Raw genomic sequence first — 19,180 nt, 5'->3', positions numbered from 1 at the left:
CTCGCAGTTCCTGGCCATTTTTCCGGGCATGTTTCCGGGCAATTCCTAAATCGATGGATGGATGGATGATAACGGATTTACCCTTTGTATCGGGTGGCAGCTCTCGCCATCTAGCCTATACATCCCCTATTGTTAATTGATATTTCTTTTCCCTTTCTTTCGCTTTCGCTCTTAGAATGTCTAGTTTGGATACCTTTTTCCTTTCTGAATTCACCCCTCCCTCGATTTCCTCCACTAACCTTTCAACCTCCCCTTCGTCAATGTCACGCCTCTCCCATCCACTCGCCCGTCCTCCCCAGCAAATCCCAGCGCTATCTCTATGTCTGTTGCTGTTCACTCTGGTAGGGCTAGGCTAGCAGGAGTTTTGTGCACCTCAGAAACAAGTGCTCTATGGTCTCCGTTTCTGTTTTAAGGCGCCAGACACCTCCATGCCAAGACGTGTTAGTAAATCTGTCGGCGTTTCAGATTGGTCGAAATAAACGTGACGTCACTGCGCACGAATTTCAAACAGAGCCAATTGTACTTTGTCTAGTAACCATGTTAAAAAACATGGTTACTTTTCCAGTAGGACCAGATAAATAAATAAAACCGAGTAGGAAATTGCTCGAGTAGGGGAATCGAACCAGGGTCTCCGGAGTGCGAGACAATCACTATGGTGCCTAGAATACAATCACGCTAACCACTCCGCCATGCCAGCTCGTTGGTTTGGAATGGACAAAGGCGTTCGTTCACCCCCATCCTTACGGGATGGGGGTGAACCCACCCCCATCGTTCACCCCCATCCTCCCCTTTCCTTACGGGGAGGTTCAGGTGTACACCGAGATATGCGAGACAGATATATTTCCTTTCCTCAAAAACCAATCTACCATCGAGCAAAGCGTAGAGCCGAACGGGCAATGGTGTTCTGTGGACTCCCCGGAAGCGTTGCAAGACGCTGTCGCATTCCGCGCTTAGAGGCGAAGCTTAACATCTTAACCACAACTTTAGGGCCACAAAGTGCCCCCCCCCCCTCGAATTTTACATTGGTTGCATTAACACACAAAAGAAAGTTACAACTAGTGAACTTCGCGACGGTGGCAGAAAATGCCATCGCACAGATTACTATTCTCATGGGCCATAGCTTTGAGCGCTGCATTTTGTGGAGCCAGAAATTCTTTTCTGCAAAGGCATGAGGTGTGCCTGGACGTGAGAGTAAAAGTATGGAAGTGAAGCTTGGCTATTTACACAGCCAGTTTAGCCAAGGCACAGCACAGCTTTCAGGTTCTACAACGCAGACCACAAATCACCCAAGCAAGTTTCACAGTGAGAATGTGCACAATACTTTGTATGACAGCAACTATATAAAATACCCATGCCAAGTAGACAAAGTCACACACGAAAAATTGGCTGTGGTTAAACCTGGAGTGACACAAGCTCCGTCGAGCCGCATACTTATAAAGCTGCAACCCCCCCCCCCCCCCCCCCACACACACACACCGACATAGCACATGAGCACAGCTGCTGCAGCTCGTTTCGCCGGCGCGCCGCGCCACCGGCAGCAGCAGCTGCTCCACACCAAGTGACCAACCGGCTCAATGCCACGGCGCCGCCATGGAGCTCAAGGGGTGCCACGCTGAAGGCTCGAAGAGCTGGCGTAGTGTAGCTCTCGCTACAGAACAGATATAAAGTTGAAGCTCACAATACAGAGCTTAATTTTTCACTGCTTTGGAACAAACATTGCCACATGCATATCACCTCTCTTCTAACAACTACATGTGCACAAACTGTGATAAATTACACATTTCCAACAATAGCTCAATGGCCACAAACCCAAAATTCCTGGTTACCATGTCAAGTTCAGTCACTGTACAAAAACACCTAATGGAAATTTTGCACGGCTCATTTCTACGACATTTGAACACAAAAAAACTTGGGGGCCACTTAAGCTCTGGTTTTAAAAGTACGATGTGAGAGGGCCTCTTGCCCATGCAGACGCGGACTGTGCTTCCTCTTTAAAAATCAGTCATTTTGTGAAAGACCACACGACATACATATAAAGCCCCGCTTTAAGCAAGCCGTATGAAGTGCCGGCATGGTGTGTGGCTTGACGCTCGTGAGTCAGAAGTTTCCGATGCACCGCTGGTGTGGATGGCACCACCTATGGGAGTATCTTGTTAATGCCATATTTTCGACCAGTCCGCATTTTCCCGTCATGCAGACACCGACTTTTCTGCGACATGAAGTCTTTGTGTTTTCGTGTAAAAATAAATGGTAAGGAATAAAAAGGCAGGGTAACAACTGCTTTTCTGGCAAAAGTATAAAACAGTGTCAGCTAAATTACAGCACCCTAGTAAAAGATTTTTAATATTTAGGGAACCAGTCTGAAACAAAAAAATGTGCCACGTACGACACATTCAAGAGAGGGAAAGATCTCAACAACTGGCAATGCAGAAACCAGCACAGTGGTCTTTTTGAATACTTTTATTTCTTAAACATTGCAATGAGGAGCCTGTGCATCACCTCGAGGCTGGACTTTCTTATGTCCTTCTCGTGTCCCCTATTAACACCGCTGTATCGCATAAAAATAGAAAGAACATTGCAGAAGATTTTCCTCTGCTGTTACACAATGCAGGAACCTGCACAGGTACAAATGGTTCAGCCGTTTATTGGCCTGACATGGCTGATAGAGATGTGGCAAAGGCAACCCCTCACACATGCTATCTGGCAGTATTTAGCTTTAGTTTGCTAGCAATTAAAGAGCACTCGGCTAGAAATGCTTTTCGGCCAAGAAATCCTTCCTTCATGGCACTGCTGTTTCCCTTTCGTGTATGTTCCATTTGTGCCATAACTAACGTGCTTGGCCCCAAAAGTCTTCAGGCACAAGTCACATTGAAATAGATTTTCACCCCCGTCGGCTCGCACATGTTTCTTGAGGGTTGATCGCTTCGCAAAGGACACGGCTAGCAGTGGAACAGCTTCCCACCCGTGTGGGTGCGAATGTGCCCTACCAGGTGGTTCTTTCGTGAAAAGCTCCTGCTGCAGTACTTGTAGAGGTACAGTCGTTCAGCGGTGTGGATGGTGAGATGCGTCACAAGCTTGCTTCTGATCGAAATGTGCCCGCCACAGTGGCTACACTTCAAGCCCGTGTCTTCGCTCTGGTCAGCTCCCTCGCTAGTATACCTGGTTGTCGCGACTTGGCTCACAAGGCAACTTCCATCACCCAAAACTTATCCACACAGCACACCGTATACAAAGAGCAGCGCTGTCTTTGAAAGCCAGAATGTTTTGAATAAAATGCAGTGATTTGTCCAACTTACTGGGCACTGTGCCCGTGAGCTAGTAAATGTTGAAGGCGGTCTTACAAAACAGCCTTGACAGCATGCCAAATGCCGGGTTTAACAGCCCCAGCTAAAAGAGCATTGAATTGTGTAACTCTGCCCCATTTCGAAGTCCATTTATATTTGAAGGAAAAACGTTTCAGTCTGATAACGATTCATGACTGATGAAGCGCTCAGAGACTGTGAGCAACTTGAAAGACAGACCTGACCCATGCACTTCCATTGTCAAACACTTTAAGACGGGAACCTTCAAAAATTTTAAGCCAGAGATTCTTTTCTTTTTAAAGAGCAAATCAGTGGCAAGAATCATGACTTTAGAATAATGGCCTGAGGGGCGAGTTGGTGCATGATGAAATGAACGGCGACGCAACAAGAAGAACGCAACAAGAGAGGGGTGTGGTGTCCCCTCTCTTGTTGTGTTCTTCTTGTTGCGCCGCCGTTCATTTCATCATGACTTTAGACACGGTATGCGGCAGTTACTAGCACGAAGCTCCCAGGATGCAAAGATAGGAGAGGGTCATTGCTGAAGAGAAATGCACGAAGACCAACTCCTTCACAATTCAGATCACTACATAGTATACCCCCTGGACCTCTTGCTTTGGGGGTACGTCAAGGATCAAGTCTACTGGACACCAATCACATCAGACAACTTAGAAAGAAAAATAAGTCTGAAAGTAAGTACAGAGACCGTGATCAAGAACGCCAAGGAAGGTGTGCTAATAAGACGCCAGAGTTGCATTGCACCAGATGGCGATCTGTCTGAACATGAAATGAAATCAAGGTGGTTCTTTATAAAGCAACAACCTCTGAAAAAAGGAACCTATCACCGTTTCCATTTCCCCAAATCCCTCTCTGCCATCGCCTACTTTCCTGAGTTTCAAGCTTAAAAAAGTTCTTTTTCATAGCCAAGTAAGCTTCATTACTTTGGCAATGCTTGGCCAGTGGCATACATTTGCGCTGTCATGTGACAAGAGCCGAATGCCCAGATGCCTACAACCAGAAGAGCAACCTTTTATTTCAGTGTCAGCAAGCGCACTACGATTGTTCTGCACTCTTGTGGCAACGTACATGGCTATCGAGGTGTGCCGGCTGTGTAAAGGCCATGGGACCCAGGTGGCAGCTGTACGGTCTGTCGCCCTTGTGGATGCGAAGGTGCCTCATCAGGTTATCCTTCTTGAGGAAGCCCTTACTGCAGTGGTCGCACTAGTATAGCTTCTCACCCAAGTGACTGCGAAGGTGATCTGTTAGGGAATCCTTCCTGGTAAAAGCCATGCTGCAGTGGCTGCACTGATATGGCTTCTCACCCGTGTGGATGCTAAGGTGCCTCATCAGGTCATCCTTCCTTGCAAAGGCCATGCTGCAGTGGCTGCATTGGTATGGCTTCTCACCCGAGTGGATGGAAAGGTGCCTAGTCAGGCTAACCTTTCTTGAGAAGCCCTTGCTGCAGTGGCTGCACTGATGTGGCTCCTCACCTGTGTGGGTGCGAAGGTGCCTTGTCAGGTCATCCTTCTTGAGGAAGCTCTTGCTGCACTGGTCGCACTGGTGTGGCTTCTCACCCAAATAGGTGCGAAGGTGGTCCCTCAGGTAATCCTTCCTTGAAAAGGCCATGCTGCAGTGGTCGCACTGGTATGGCTTCTCGCCCGAGTGAATGCGAAGGTGACCTGTCAGGAAGCTCTTCCTGGTAAAGGTCATGGGACATAGGTGGCAGCTGTACGGTCTTTCGCCCGTGTGGACGCGCAGATGCCTCGTCAGATCATCCTTCTTGAGGAAGCCCTTGCTGCAGTGGCTACAGAGAAAGGGGCGCTCTCCGATGTCAATGTACATGAACGGCACCTCTCCCGCTGACAGTTCTTGTTTAGGTGAACAGCTTGGCCGTTCAGAAGTGGTGGTCAAGTCTGCGCAAGGCAAAAAAGTAAACATCTGCAGGGCATGTGAAAATGCAGACATGAAAAGGTGGCCCACAATTCAAAGAGATCACGAATGGTATCAAGACGCTCTAGTTAAGGACTTGATGTGCAGTTCAGTTAGTCAAACTTTAAGACAACTAGGTCCTGAAAGAAAAGGTTCTCTCTTTGGAAGCTGGCATACACTTCACATCACCACGACAAGCCACAAATGGTCAACCACAGCATTTGAAGCTCAGAGTAGAACACGCAAAGGTTGAAAGCACTGTGTCGATTACAGTCGGTACTATTCAGGTAGAAAAGTTCACACTGCAGCACACACAATTCTGCCAATCACATATGCACCTTGTCACCAGCTATCTTGTGGAAATGAATGAATCATAGATACATTGAACAAAGTACACTTCGCATGTAAGATAAAAAGCTGCCGTGCTGACTCAGTGCTTCTGGCACCCTGCTGCTGACCCGAAAGACATGGGTTCGATCCCGGCTGCAGCGGCCGAATTTCAACGGGGCCGAAATTCTAGAAGCCCGTACACTATGCAATGTCAGTGATATTAAAAAACCCCAGTTGATCGAAATTTCCGGAGACCTCCACTACGGCGTCCCTCATAGCCTTTGGGACATTAAACCCCATAAACCATAAACAACAAACATATAAAAAATCGGAAGAAATTCCAAACGAAAGGCGCAAAGGGCACTTTTCTGAAACCTAATCAAATATGAATAGTGTATCTCTGGTTCTAATTGGAATATGAATCGAATAGTTAAACTACTTGTGGGATCAATCACAAGGTGTGTGAATATTCGAACCAGACGATTATTCGAGGGAGGCAGCAAAGCTCCAGTGGTGGAACCATAATTTGTAGAATTAAAGTTGTAGCTGTCGAAAGACACAGCAGTGAACTGCAACAGAGGATACACTTCATGATGTCAATATATAAAATCCATGATTGTCATACTATATGCATAGAAAGCTTTCATTTTCCAATTGATGACAACAGCAAACTACCTAACACTAACGGACCGTGCTGCAGTGCTGAATCCTGCATATACCAATTTGGGCAGAAAGCTGTGTGACATAGGAGTGAGCCTTGTTTTTGAAACAGTTGTCAAAAAGAACTACGATGTACCCTGTTCAAACTATGTAGCAGTTGTTTGAAAACTATTAAAAAACCTAACAGCGGATTCAATTCATTCAGCGAATGAAACAGATGGATATGCAAATTGCTATTAGAAAATTTTGAATATTCACACACCCACACTCTTAAGACTTATACTTTAATATGCATACATTCAAGGCTGTTATAAGTAAAGGCAATGTTCCACCTAATAAATGACAGCTACAAAGCAACCTACCACGAAGTACGCATCAGTGTGCTTGACAAGGCCCAATTTTTTTTCTAATCTCATGTACTCAAACCAAGTCATATAATTAAAAATGCAGTTTTATGAACTATCCAGTCTTTCCAATCACACTGTGGGTCACAACAATACAAAACACAGGAGAAGTTGGGAGATGAACAAAGGAGGCACAAAGCAGCTTATTTTCACAACCACACGCAAGCTGAAATTTTCTTCAGGAAGCTGAATGTTAAGCTGATGATTATAATATTTATGCTTCAGGCTATGCATACAAGTCTGCCTTGGCAAATGATTCTAAAACAAAATGCAAAACAGTAAAGCGCACGGGCAACACCTAGAAACACGGAACAGGCAAAAAAAAAATTTTCTCATAAATCTGGATGCCACCAGTAGTAGACTTAGCTTACATGTCTCAAGCAATCCTGAAAGTTACCTTTTTTGTTTGTGCAATATATACAAATACAACACATCAGGCAGGAAAAAACACAAGGTTTGGTTTGGTTTGTTGGGGTTTAACGTCCCAAAGCAACTTAGGCTATGAGGGACGCTGTAGTGAAGGTCTCCGGAAATTTTGACCACCCAAAATCCCTATCATGTATGACACGGGCTCTGACACACGTCTACAGGATATCTGTCAAGCTCTCCAGTTTCCGTTAGGAGCATCATAAAATGAAGTTACCATTTCTTTTACAAAAACAACTGGCTATGAGCTGCCGAAAACATGCAGAAAACCAAAGTAATGTTCAATAGCCTTGCAAGGGAACAGCAGTTCGCAATTGGTAGCGAGGTGCTAGAAGTAGTAAGAGAATATGTCTACTTAGGGCAGGTAGTGACCGCAGATCCGGATCATGAGAGGGAAATAACTAGAAGAATAAGAATGGGGTGGAGCGCGTACGGCAGGTTCTCTCAGGTCATGAATGGTAGCTTACCAATATCCATGAAGAGAAACGTATATAACAGCTGTATCCTACCAGTACTCACCTATGGGGCAGAAACATGGAGGCTAACAAAGAGGGTTCAGCTTAAGTTAAGAACAATGCAGTGAGCTATGGAAAGAAAAATGATAGGTGTAACGTTAAGAGATCGGGAGAGGGCAGAGTGGGTGAGGGAACAAACGCGGGTTAATGATATCCTAGCTGAAATCAAGAGGATGAAGTGGGCTTGGGCAGGGCATGTAATGCGAAGGCAAGATAACCGCTGCTCGTTAAGGGTAACGGAGTGGATTCCAAGAGAAAGCAAACGTAGCAGGGGACGGCAGAAAGTTAGGTGGGCGGATGAGATTAAGAAGTTTGCGGGGATACAGTGGTGGCAACTAGCAAAGGACAGGGTTAATTGGAGAGACATGGAGAGGCCTTTGCCCTGCAGTGGGTGTAGTCAGGCTGATGATGATGATGAGCTAGTTTGGGCTCTGCACCAAATCTACCAATGCTCTCTATTTAATTGAAATCTGTGCTCTTTAAAGCTGTTAAGACTATCATCTTGGTGTAGCTCAAGTTTATGTGTGACTGCAGTTTACATGTGATTAGGAATTCTAATAAAGCACAGTAATGAGTAAGTTGTCAAGAACAGATGAGTATATGCATAACTATGGACTTACAAACTGCACTCTGACCACATGGATTATTAGTTAATGAGGTTTAACGTACCAAAGCAACTCAGGTTATCGCCACAGTGGAGGGCTCCAAATAATTTCGACCATCTGGGTTTCTCTAAAGTGCGCAGTACACGAGTCTCTCGCACATCGCCTCCATCGAAATGCGACTGCCACAGCTGGGATTGAACCAGTGTCTCTAGAGTCAGCAGCCTTGCACCATAACCACTGGGCCACCATGATGCCTACCTGAACTGTTGCCAGGTAATATGGGGAGAAATACACCAGAATATGCGTGCCATGCACATGGACATTTTGATCACTTCAAATGCACAAACTTCACACGCATCCAGAACAGCACATGCAAGAATTGCGTATTTATTATACATTGCCATTATGGCAACTACAGGTGTGCAAAATCTACAAATTTAGATGACTTAAATTTCTCAAATACATTATGTGGATAACGAATTCCAGAACAAGCACGGGGCAGAGAAACTGCAATCATGCTTCACCACGCAGCAAGGTAACCTGCTGCTACGAGTGGCACTGGTGCACCTTTATTGTATCCACAAAAATACTTGCTTTGCGACCACAAAATACCCTTTTGTTTCCTGGCCACAAATGCAAAGTACAACATGAAACCGTGCATGCGAAGACCTTCAACCTGACGGCAAGCATCACTCAATGCTCACACCACGTCAGGTGAAGAGACACACTACACTGCAGACAGTTTTCGAAGAAGCACCTTTTAAAAAAAAATGAAATAGGCTCAACAGTAGGGTTCGAGGCCATCAGATGAACCAGCAATGCAATTTGGCCAAATCTGGCACGTTCCCCAATCTTACGTCTTCCTACGTATTAACCCGAGAGGTCTGGTCACTACAGCTGCACTTACGAGTATCTTCAATGAATTCAATGGCAATGTGTAGTTGCACCTCACCAATGCATTCAGATACAGTTTGCATATTCCCAGCACAATATGGTGGCACAGTAATCATTCGTGCACATACAATGAAAATATGCAAGGTTGATCTGCATAAATAAAGGGCAAGTTAACAAAGCATTTTTGTGAATGAAATACAAAATGGTCACAATTGGTGCAGTACCCTCTTAACCTGCATGAATCACGATTGCGGGCGCGGAAACACTTGATGGCAAGATGTGCTGGAGCGAGACTAGGACATTAACGATGACTTGGTAACGGGTAGTCCACAGATTGATGCAGCGCAGACTTGCCACTTGTCGAAAATGTCAGAAAGTAAGGCTTTAAACCTGAAAAACAAAGAAAAGGAAAAATACATTACCTCTTCATGGGAGTATCCTCTCTCCCTTCTCGCATACATTTACAGAGTTAGTAGTACAGTGGACGTGCACGAATATTCTAAACTTCGAATAGCTCGCGAACACAATTTAGTATTAAATTCACACTGGACTTTCACTATTTCAGCCTCCTGAATGTTCAATAAGTATTAATTTCTAGTTCATCTAAACTCACCACGAAACATCGCAACGAATGGCATAATCTTGCACTTGTCACATCAGTTGATTTGCTCTTTCCTAACAGAATCGACTTCCAGTATGAGGCAAAAGACAGTGAGCGGATATGCTATGTTTGGCATAAAATAAATGCACTAATGGCCACCAAGTACCGCTGCGGTACGGCCACCGTGAACTGGCAGGTCGGAAAACGAAGTGCACTGCATGCACACGTCATTGAGTTGTGCCACCATGCAGTAGGTTACGTGCAATCCTGACTGAGAGCGATTTCAGCGACATTTAGGTCACTATGATAAGAGATGCGGCAAGCATGGAAGTGGCTTGTCTTGTAGAGGATAGCGGAAGGAGATGAAGCTGCGGGCCACTTGTGCTGCTGCAGTTGCTCCGAGGCAGGCACTTTGATGTTCCCAATTTTTTGTCGGTTCGAATCGAGGAAGTGCATATGCTAGACCAGAGAGACAAGAAAAAAATTTACGGGCAATCAATGAGATTCATACAGCATATACACTTTGGCATTAATTTTCTACAGCATGTTAGATAGATCGTGTTGTCTGTGTAAAGAAAGACGACCGAGCAGGCACTGCTTCGGTCCATTAACACAGACAGTGCACCCTTCGCCGCCAGTCTCTCTCCCTTTCCCTCAAGTGACCAAACTCCCTCTCCATGCTCCAGCAGAGAGGCGTCCAACGGTGGCTGGTGCCGCCACCACACAATTTTTTAGGCCATTCTACCACGACTGTGACAGACAATAATGTTTGATTATTTAAGCACCGCTTGTTCCTTATTCCAAATGACCAATTCTTGAAGCTACAAATGGCGCAAAAGTAATAAAATGAACTTCTGAACTCTTCCACACCCACGCGGAAGGATGGTGGCTATCAGGTCTACCTCCATGACTTGAACGCAGATAGCAGCACATTCACAGGAGTGGCAACTGCCTGGCACACAGGGCCTCCATGGCTCAGGGTAACACAGACACCTCCAGCAGATGTCTCCAGCACATCTTAGCTCAACATGGGCAAACAGGGTGTCGAGGTTACATCAAAGACTAGAGGGTCACCTCCGATAGCTTACACAATGTATAAAATTCAATTGTACAAACTAAAGTGCTTTCCTGCTTCAGCGTAGGAATACTACCCAAATATCTTACTTGTCAGGCAACTCAACTCTACTGAAAATATTTTATGGCCATTACGACCAAGTTAAAAGCTATACATTCTACAATCACCGAGTTTGTACTAACAGTGGCGTCACAATGAGCCCCTCACAAGACCGCCGAGGCCAAGGCAGCTCTTCTCAAACACGAGCTGTAACAAGTGCTGGTCTGTAACAAAACACACTGCCCTTAACTGAGCTCCTTCTGCCCTGGCGGTGTGGGCAGGGCACTTTTATTTCTCTTTCTTTTTTAAAGCCCTTTCTCACATATGTCTACGGTGATGCAGCATTCGCCATTATCTGGCACGTGTGAAGAAAATGTTTTTACAGAATTGCTGCTGGGAAAAAAGTGACACAACTAAAGTTTGAAATAGACACAATCATTACAAGAAGATGTTGCGGCAACAAGAAACTCAGCAGGTGCAACAAGGGATCTTTAAATCAGGAGGAACTGCAGTGTAAGTAGCAAGACCATAGACAACTTGCAGAAAGCACAGAATGGCTACCCATGGTTATCTTTAAGGTTTAGGTTTAGTTTATAGGAGTTTAACGTCCCGAAGCAACTCAGGCTATGAGGGACGCCGTAGTGAAGGGCTCCGCAAATTTCGACCACCTGGGGTTCTTTAACGTGCACTGACATCGCACAGTACACAGGCCTCTAGAATTTCGCCTCCATCAAAATTCAGCCGCCGCAGCCGGGATCGAACCCGCGTCTTTAGGGTCAGCAGCCGAGCGCCATAACCACTGAGCCACCGCGGCGGGCCACGTGCATCTCCCCCTTAAGCTCAAAACTTTGAAGAAAGAGAGAAAAATATAAGTAGAACTGCCACTGCTCCCCCAAAAAATCATTGTAATGTTCTGAGTGGAATATTTCCATTCAATATTTTTGCCAATTCTCATCGTTCAATGAAGCCCATATGAACTGGCAGTGCACATGCGAAGACAGGGAGGTGTTTTTAAGGTCTCTGATTTGGCCGCACATTTTGCAGCAGTTCAGGTGGTGCAGCACACTCGCACACTAACTGGCAGTATACCTAGTGCCTTTTGGACTCCTGCACTAGCCTCATCACGAATTCTCATCTTGTGCAAGTAGTGCACGGTTCTTGGCAAGCTCTACCGCAGACCAGTAACAGACTGCTCCATGGCCACGCTCGTTTTAGTAAACAGTGTTGTCACATCAGCATTGGGCATGCTATACGACGATGGTGGACACATGGAGCATGACGGAGTGCATTTGTATAAGAGACTGAAGGCGGGTGCGGTTTTCTTTAAAGCAGTATAGACACCTAACTTTTGGGTGCATGCTTTCTTGTTTATGATGATGCGTAAGGCATTATTATATATGGATTACTACCTGGTATTCTCCTATGACCACCAGATAATTTATAATCTAATTTCTTTTTCGTGCTGTTTCGCTTTCAACAGCCGAATGAGGACTGTGTCGTCAAAGTGTGGTTACAGGTCACGTGAGGCAGGAAACAACTGGAATATAATCGCTGCTTCCACATTCATAGTCATCCTGGCTCTTGAGGAAGGCTGGCTTCAGCACTGTAGTGAACTAAAATGAAGCAGCAGCAATTATATTGGCGCTTTTCTATGCCTTACGTGACGTAAAACTACTCTGACATCACAGCCATCGTTTGGCCGTTGAAACTGGAACTCAATCAGCATGACAGAAAACTATGATGATAAATTATTTAGCGGTGGTAGCTGAGTACCACATGGTGGTTCATGCTTAGCAATGTCTGCAGCATCATTGTAGACAAGAAAACATGCCACTAATGTTAGGATTCTATACTTCTTTAACACGTGGGTGATCACGGCGCTTGCAATGACTCCCTGTGACTTTTATTTTCACCTAGGTGGCCTCCACATCTGAATTCAGCATGTGGCAGCATCAGCTATAACTCTGCTTACAGTAGCAACTATCGTTGAAGTCCCCAGTCAGCCTATGCCTATCTATCGGCTTCCGACGGTCATTGTGACGCCAACGTCGGCCGACAATGAAGGTGAGTAGTGGAGTTCAAATAAAGTGAAGCACAACGTTATCACAGAAATCTCACCATCTGCAACTGGTGGACGACCGAAGACACTTTTCAGGTAAAATGGTGACATCCTGAACCATGCTAACAAACTGTCAAAGGTCTCGCATGACAGACTGAACAGCTAGCCTCTTGAATGGAAAGTCCAAGCATTACGTTACCACCTCTTCAAAGCACCCACTGACTGAGTAATGGTCAACCCGGGCCACTCTGCACAACACAACAGGAAGGGAGAACTCAAATTCTTCACCAGAATCAACGAGTTTCATGGCCACTGGCAAGAAATGTCTGACCTTGAAGAAATGCACAGCACAGAAATAGAACCACTCGACAAACACTAACATATGGCTGCTGCAGCAGACCTCCGCGCAGTAAATGAATGTTTCTGCACATTTAAGCTCGATTTGGCCGCTGCATCAACAACGCTAGCATCAAGCTACACTTGTACAGCAAGAACAGATGCTGCCATGACACAGCACTTTTTGTGAGTTTGCGCACAAAATGCAGCCATACTGAGGAGACCTTTATAGTGCATAGTAACAGGACAGGTCATTTCCGAATGAATGAATGAATATACAGGATACAAGCATTAAGCTATGAGTCTGCACAGGTTCACAGCAGCTGTCCTGACAGGACAAATGTTCTGCCCCCCCCCCCCCCCCCCCCCCCCCGCTTCAGCTACCGTTTAAAAGCGCTGGCTGGTTACCAATAAACGTAAGGGGGGCATCTGTAGTTTTAGCCAGCGTCTTCGCTTCGGCGGACGCGGTTGTTGCGACGCGCGTCTCTTTTTTCACTCTTTCCTCTTATCTTTCAACTTTCTTCTATCTGCACATGGCAGCGGTGGTGGCTCGGCTCGACACAGTCGGCAGGCCCGTGCACTTCCCTTTTCATCCTTCCCTCACTCGCAACAACAACAACCAATAAACGTCTTCCGATCCCAGCTCCTCGGTGGACTGCCCGTCTCTTCGGGTGCTGCGTCTCGGCTTTGTAGCACTAAGCGCAGAGCGTCTCGGCCCTGCGTTTCGCCGGTAGCATAGCGTCGTGGCGACTCGGCAACTAAGGGCAAATGTGAACACACACTCCCCGCAAGTCACTGACTGTGGTGTATGTGGCAGCGAAACGGTCACAGGTCATATCCAGATATAAAAACACTAAATAAAATTCACCCCACACTTTACGCACACAATTGTCCGTGGTGCCATGAAAAACCTACACTGTATCACATCACATGGGCATGTCAAAAAGTCGACAATACCCAGGTGTGGAGCAATGGGAGGGTCTGCTCTCCAGCGACTGCCGCGATGACCAGATCGGTTTGATAAGGCGAGCTCAGCTGACGGCAGCATCCAGCGGAGCCCTGGAATAGTGGCAACCGACCGTTGCGGATGGACTCATCTGACCACATAAAAAAACCTTGTGCTAGAGCCGAATAAAGTTATCCCATCTATCAGAACTCGCAGCTGCAACCTCACGGCGTGTTCCGACTTGCCCGCAGAAGAATGAGTTGCAGTAGCAGTTGCAGTAGCAGATGCAGAGGGCTCACTCGGAAAGGTGTCACTGCGGCAAATCGGTCTGCTACCGTGCTTGGACGTTTCCGTAGTTTTGCACAGCCGAAGCTTGAAAAAAAAAAAAAAAAACGAAACCAGTCGCTTAGCGCTGTCATTGGGCTCAGTAAGCACCCACAACAGCACAGCACACTTTCACGAATGCACACTGTGATCTGAAGTGCATCGAACCACCCGTAGAGCTCTGCCGTAGATACACAACCACAATACGACTTTGTGAAGCATCAGCTTCGAACCTAATGGCCTAACCTAATGGCATTCGATGCATCGAATGTCATTTGGTCTCTTCCGGTGCTACACGGAAAAAACTAATGTCATTCGAAAATGATGGCATCGACGATCAGTGAAAAAAAAAAAAAAAAAATAGTCCAACTGAACGACATCAGCGCGCATAAAAGACGTTTGAAATTGTTGTGCAGTGTTTCAAAAGCGGGTGAGAACATTTGTGTGCCGTATTATAAGCTTAAAATATTATTTCCGGCCATTCTGCACCACTTTAGCCAACGAAAGCCAAGCCAGGTACGAAGTCAGCCACAATTCTGTTACGTCCTTTATTGCTGGTGGCAGGGTACAGACTGGCGGGGAAGCCGCCAACACGTGACACATGGTAGCTCAGGGTTGCTTGGCCCTAAAGATTGTCCCGCTATAACACTCCTCCCCCCTACGTCACGAAGTCCTTCAGATACGCAGGGCGGCTGCGTTGGCGCTGTGGTCGCTGGACTTGAAGGGAAGCACTCGCTTCACGGTCCTCACCACAGGAAGCAGATTCGGTACTGGGCGCTGCAGCCTCCTCCAGTTTTTCTCCTTGGTCCCGTCTTCCAGGGTCCTCTAGGCTTGAAGGAATGCCAAGCCCGGAACACCCTGCCGGGGAAGCAACCAGCGGTTCCTCCTCTTCACACATCCCAGAAGCGAAACTGTCCAATGCGTAGCTGGCAGAACGACTTCTGAGTTGGTCAACATGACGTCTCCATCGACGACCGTCCTTGGTGACGACCAAGTACGACACTGGTCCTGTGACAGCATCCACAATGCCCGGCAACCACTTGGGCCCATAGAGATAGTTGCGCACAAACACTCGATCCCCCACATCAAACAGTCGCACTGCCTGGCTACGGCGCTGCATCACCTGCTCTTGTTTCTGCTGCACACTGGACTGCAGGTCAGGATGCAGACACTCTAACACAGTTGAAAGTTTCCTGCCCATTAGCAATTCGGCCGGGCTCTTGCCTGTTGTAGCATGAGGCAGGATATGCTGGGTCATTAAAAACCTAGCCAGACGTGTGTCGATATCGCCTCCAACCATTCGCTTGAGTACTCCCTTGGTTTCGCGCACCATGCGTTCTGCTTGACCATTCGAAGAAGGGTGATATGGGGCAACGGTCACATGTCGGATTTGATTCCGGCACATGAAGTCTCTGAACTCCTCCGAACAAAAGGCAGTGCCATTATCAGAAACAACAGTTTCTGGAATGCCATGGGTAGCAAAAAGGAAACAAAGCTTCGCACAAACTGTAGCTGTCGACATGGAATTCATCCGGCACACTTCCAACCACTTTGAGTGAGAGTCCACCACAATGAGGAAAACTTTGCCTTGGAAGGGCCCAGCAAAATCGATGTGTAGTCTTGTCCAAGGACGCTTGGTGAATTCCCAAGGGTGAATCTTTGCAGCTGCTGGCGCAGACCTGGATTCCTGACAACGTGCACAGTCTCTCACCTTCTGCTCAACATCTCTGTCGATTCCTGGCCACCACACGGCTCCTCTGGCAAGCCCCTTCATCTTGACAATTCCTGGATGAGCTGTGTGAAGAATGTCCATGACATACGGTCGAGCTGGCTCTGGAATGACCACACGACTGCCCCACAGCAAACAACCTTGGTACACCGACAGTTCATGCTTGCGGCTCACAAACGCTGCAAACTCTTCTGGCAGCTTACCCTCTGGCCACCCATGCTGTACCCAATTGCAGACTCTAGCCAACAGCTTATCCCTTGACGTGAATCTTGCCACCTTCCTAGAGTTCCATGCTACTTCCGGCGCCATTTCCAGCATCCCTACTTCCCCAAGACGCTGCTCCTCTTCCTCTGCCCTACTGGCTCTCAGTGGTAAACGACTGAATGCATCAGCATTGGAAAGCTTCTCCGCTGGTCGATACTCAATTTCATAGTCATAAGCCGATAACATGAGGGTCCAACGCAGCATCCGTGGTGATAGCACCTGGGGAATGGGCTTGGCATGGTGCAACAGTCCTAAGAGGGGTTTGTGGTCTGTCACAATTTTGAAATGTCTCCCATATAGAAACTGATGATACTTCTTTATGCCAAAGCCGATGGCGAGCGCTTCTCGGTCTGTCTGGGCATAATTCCGTTCTGCCGCACTCATAGTTCTCGACGCATATGCAACCGGTCTCTCGCTGCCATCTTCGCACACATGACTCAACACAGCACCCAGTCCGTACGGGGATGCGTCACAGGCCAGCACTAGGGGTTTGTTGACATCATAGTGCACCAGAACATGTGATGACTGTAGCAGATCTTTCGCCTGGCGAAATGCTTCCGCCTCAGCTTCCATCCAACGCCACTCGCGACCCTTGTCCAACAGCCGGTACAGTGGCTCCAAGGCATGAGCTGCTCCTTTAAGAAACTTGTTGTAAAAGTTCAGAGCTCCTAAAAAGGCTTGAAGTTCCTTTTTGCATGTCGGCTCTGGGGCCTTGTGAATAGCACGCACCTTGTCTTCTGTCGGCTGCACACCTGCAGAGTTCACACGGAATCCCAAGTAACACACTTCCTCAACACCAAATTGACATTTGTCAAACTTTAGTCGCAGACCGTCTTCATGAATTCTTTTGAGCACTTCTTGTAAACGAGCATTGTGCTGCACCTCATCCTTTCCACCGATCAAGATGTCATCCAAGAACACAAGAACACCATCAATTCCATGCAACAGTTCTTCCATGTACCTCTGAAAGATAGCCACTGCCACTGCCACGCCAAATTGAAGACGGGTTACGCGGAACAGTCCCCGATGTGTTGTAACCGTCAACAAGTCAGCTGTTTCTTCATCAACAGTCTTCTGTTGATACGCCTGTCCGAGGTCTAGCCTTAAAAACTTCGAGCAACCTGCCAGCCTGGCAAACAGCTGCTCCGGTGTCGGCAGGGGATACGTCTCCCACTGCACTACACGATTGACTGTGCTCTTGTAGTCCCCACAGATCCTTATCGATCCATCTTTTTTGACAACCGGAACGACAGGTGTTGCCCACTTCGAGTGCCGCACAGGCTGGAAAATGCCTTGGTTCACCAACTTGTCCAGTGCTTCGTCCACCTTCGGTCTCAATGCAAACGGTACTTGTCGTGGCTTCAGAAATCGCGGCGGAGCTGCCGGGTTCACCTCTATGCGTACAGGAGGCCCTTTACTTGTCCCAAGTCCAGGCTCAAAGACTGAAGAATACTTCTTGAGCAAGGCTGTTGTTCCCCTACTGCCAGTTCGACTCGGCTCGTACACACTGTGAACACCACTCAGACTTATTCCCAAAGACTTGAACCAGTCCCGACCGAGAAGTCCGATACTAGCACCCTTAACCACCACCAATCGCAGGCGATGTTCCTGCCCCTTGAATTCCACCTTCACGGTCAGTTCACCCAACACTCGTAGTTCCTTGTTATTGTAAGCTCGGAGATGAAGATTACTTGGGCGCAACGCCCTTTTCGATATTCGCAGCTTCTGCATAGTCCGGTCGTTGATGACTGAACACACTGCACCAGAGTCCACCTCCATCTCTAGGGGACTTCCGTTGACGCGCACTTCCACTCTCACGGCTGGCTCTTCACCAGACAGCACGAACACGTCGTAAACGTCCGACGCAGCATTCTTGTGACGGCCTCCACTGGCCCGTTTTTTGTTCTGAGAGTTGGGTTCAGCCGAAGCGCGAGCTGCCGCCTTCCTCCTGCATGCTCTCACTATGTGCCCTCGTTGCTTGCAGAAGTGGCACTGCATATTCATGAATGGGCAACTGCTTGGCGAATGCGCACCCTTGCAGCGGAAACATACGCTTGTGCTTCCAGGCGAACCAGCCTGCTTATGGGTACCCTCCTTGGCTGTCACTGGCGCAGAGACCTTCGCAACACACGGGTCGAAACGCTGCCCGCTCACGCTGCCAACTTCACACGATGCGGCACTGCCGCGAATTTGCTCGGTCTGTCGCTGCGCAGATTCCATTGCAATGGCTTCCTCCCGAGCTGTAGCAAACGTAAGCTCCGGCTCCGCCAGCAACCGACGCTGAAGGGTCTCGCTTCGCACCCCGCACACTAGCCGGTCGCGCAACATGTCATCGAGCGACGCACCGAAATCGCAGTGTTCCGAGAGACGTCGCAATTCTGCGATGTAGTCGGCAATTGACTCACCGGGCTGCTGTTGACGTGTGCCAAACTTGAAACGCTGTACTGTCACCGACGGTCGCGGCGAGAAGTGGTTTGAGAGACGCCTGACGATCTCATCGTAGGCCACGGCCGACGGCGCATCCGGAGAACAAAGGGAGCGAACGATGGCATACGTTGCTGGGCCGCAAACGCTGCAGAGCGTTGCTCGCTTCTTCTCGTTACCGTCGATGTCGTTTGCTTGAAAGAAAAATTCGAGGCGCTCCAAATACAAGGGCCAAGACGTCGCCTCTGTTGGAACGAATTCCTCAATCGTGCCCAGCGCAGTTGCCATTTTTACCTCGTCGCCAATTATATGTTACGTCCT

General features: G+C 47.6%; 1 protein-coding gene across 1 annotated transcript; it reads right to left on the bottom strand.

Moving 5' to 3' along the window:
* Positions 1–3,784: 3,784 nt before the first annotated feature.
* LOC149346682 (uncharacterized) lies at positions 3,785–18,923 on the bottom strand. The gene is made up of 4 exons (XM_089586608.1): positions 18,841–18,923; positions 14,418–14,490; positions 9,287–10,122; positions 3,785–5,212 (listed from the first exon to the last, which is right to left on the bottom strand). The coding sequence occupies exon 4, from the start codon at positions 5,139–5,141 to the stop codon at positions 4,521–4,523; it is 621 nt and encodes a 206-aa protein (XP_089442734.1). The 5' UTR covers positions 5,142–5,212; positions 9,287–10,122; positions 14,418–14,490; positions 18,841–18,923; the 3' UTR covers positions 3,785–4,520.
* Between the last annotated feature and the right edge of the window lie 257 nt (positions 18,924–19,180).

Source organism: Amblyomma mixtum, chromosome 4 (genome assembly GCF_055824585.1).
Source record: "Amblyomma mixtum isolate Tamu chromosome 4, ASM5582458v1, whole genome shotgun sequence".
NCBI lineage: Eukaryota > Metazoa > Arthropoda > Arachnida > Ixodida > Ixodidae > Amblyomma > Amblyomma mixtum.
The sequence above is the reverse complement of the archived record's forward strand: the minus strand, read 5'-3'. Positions and strand labels throughout refer to the sequence as shown.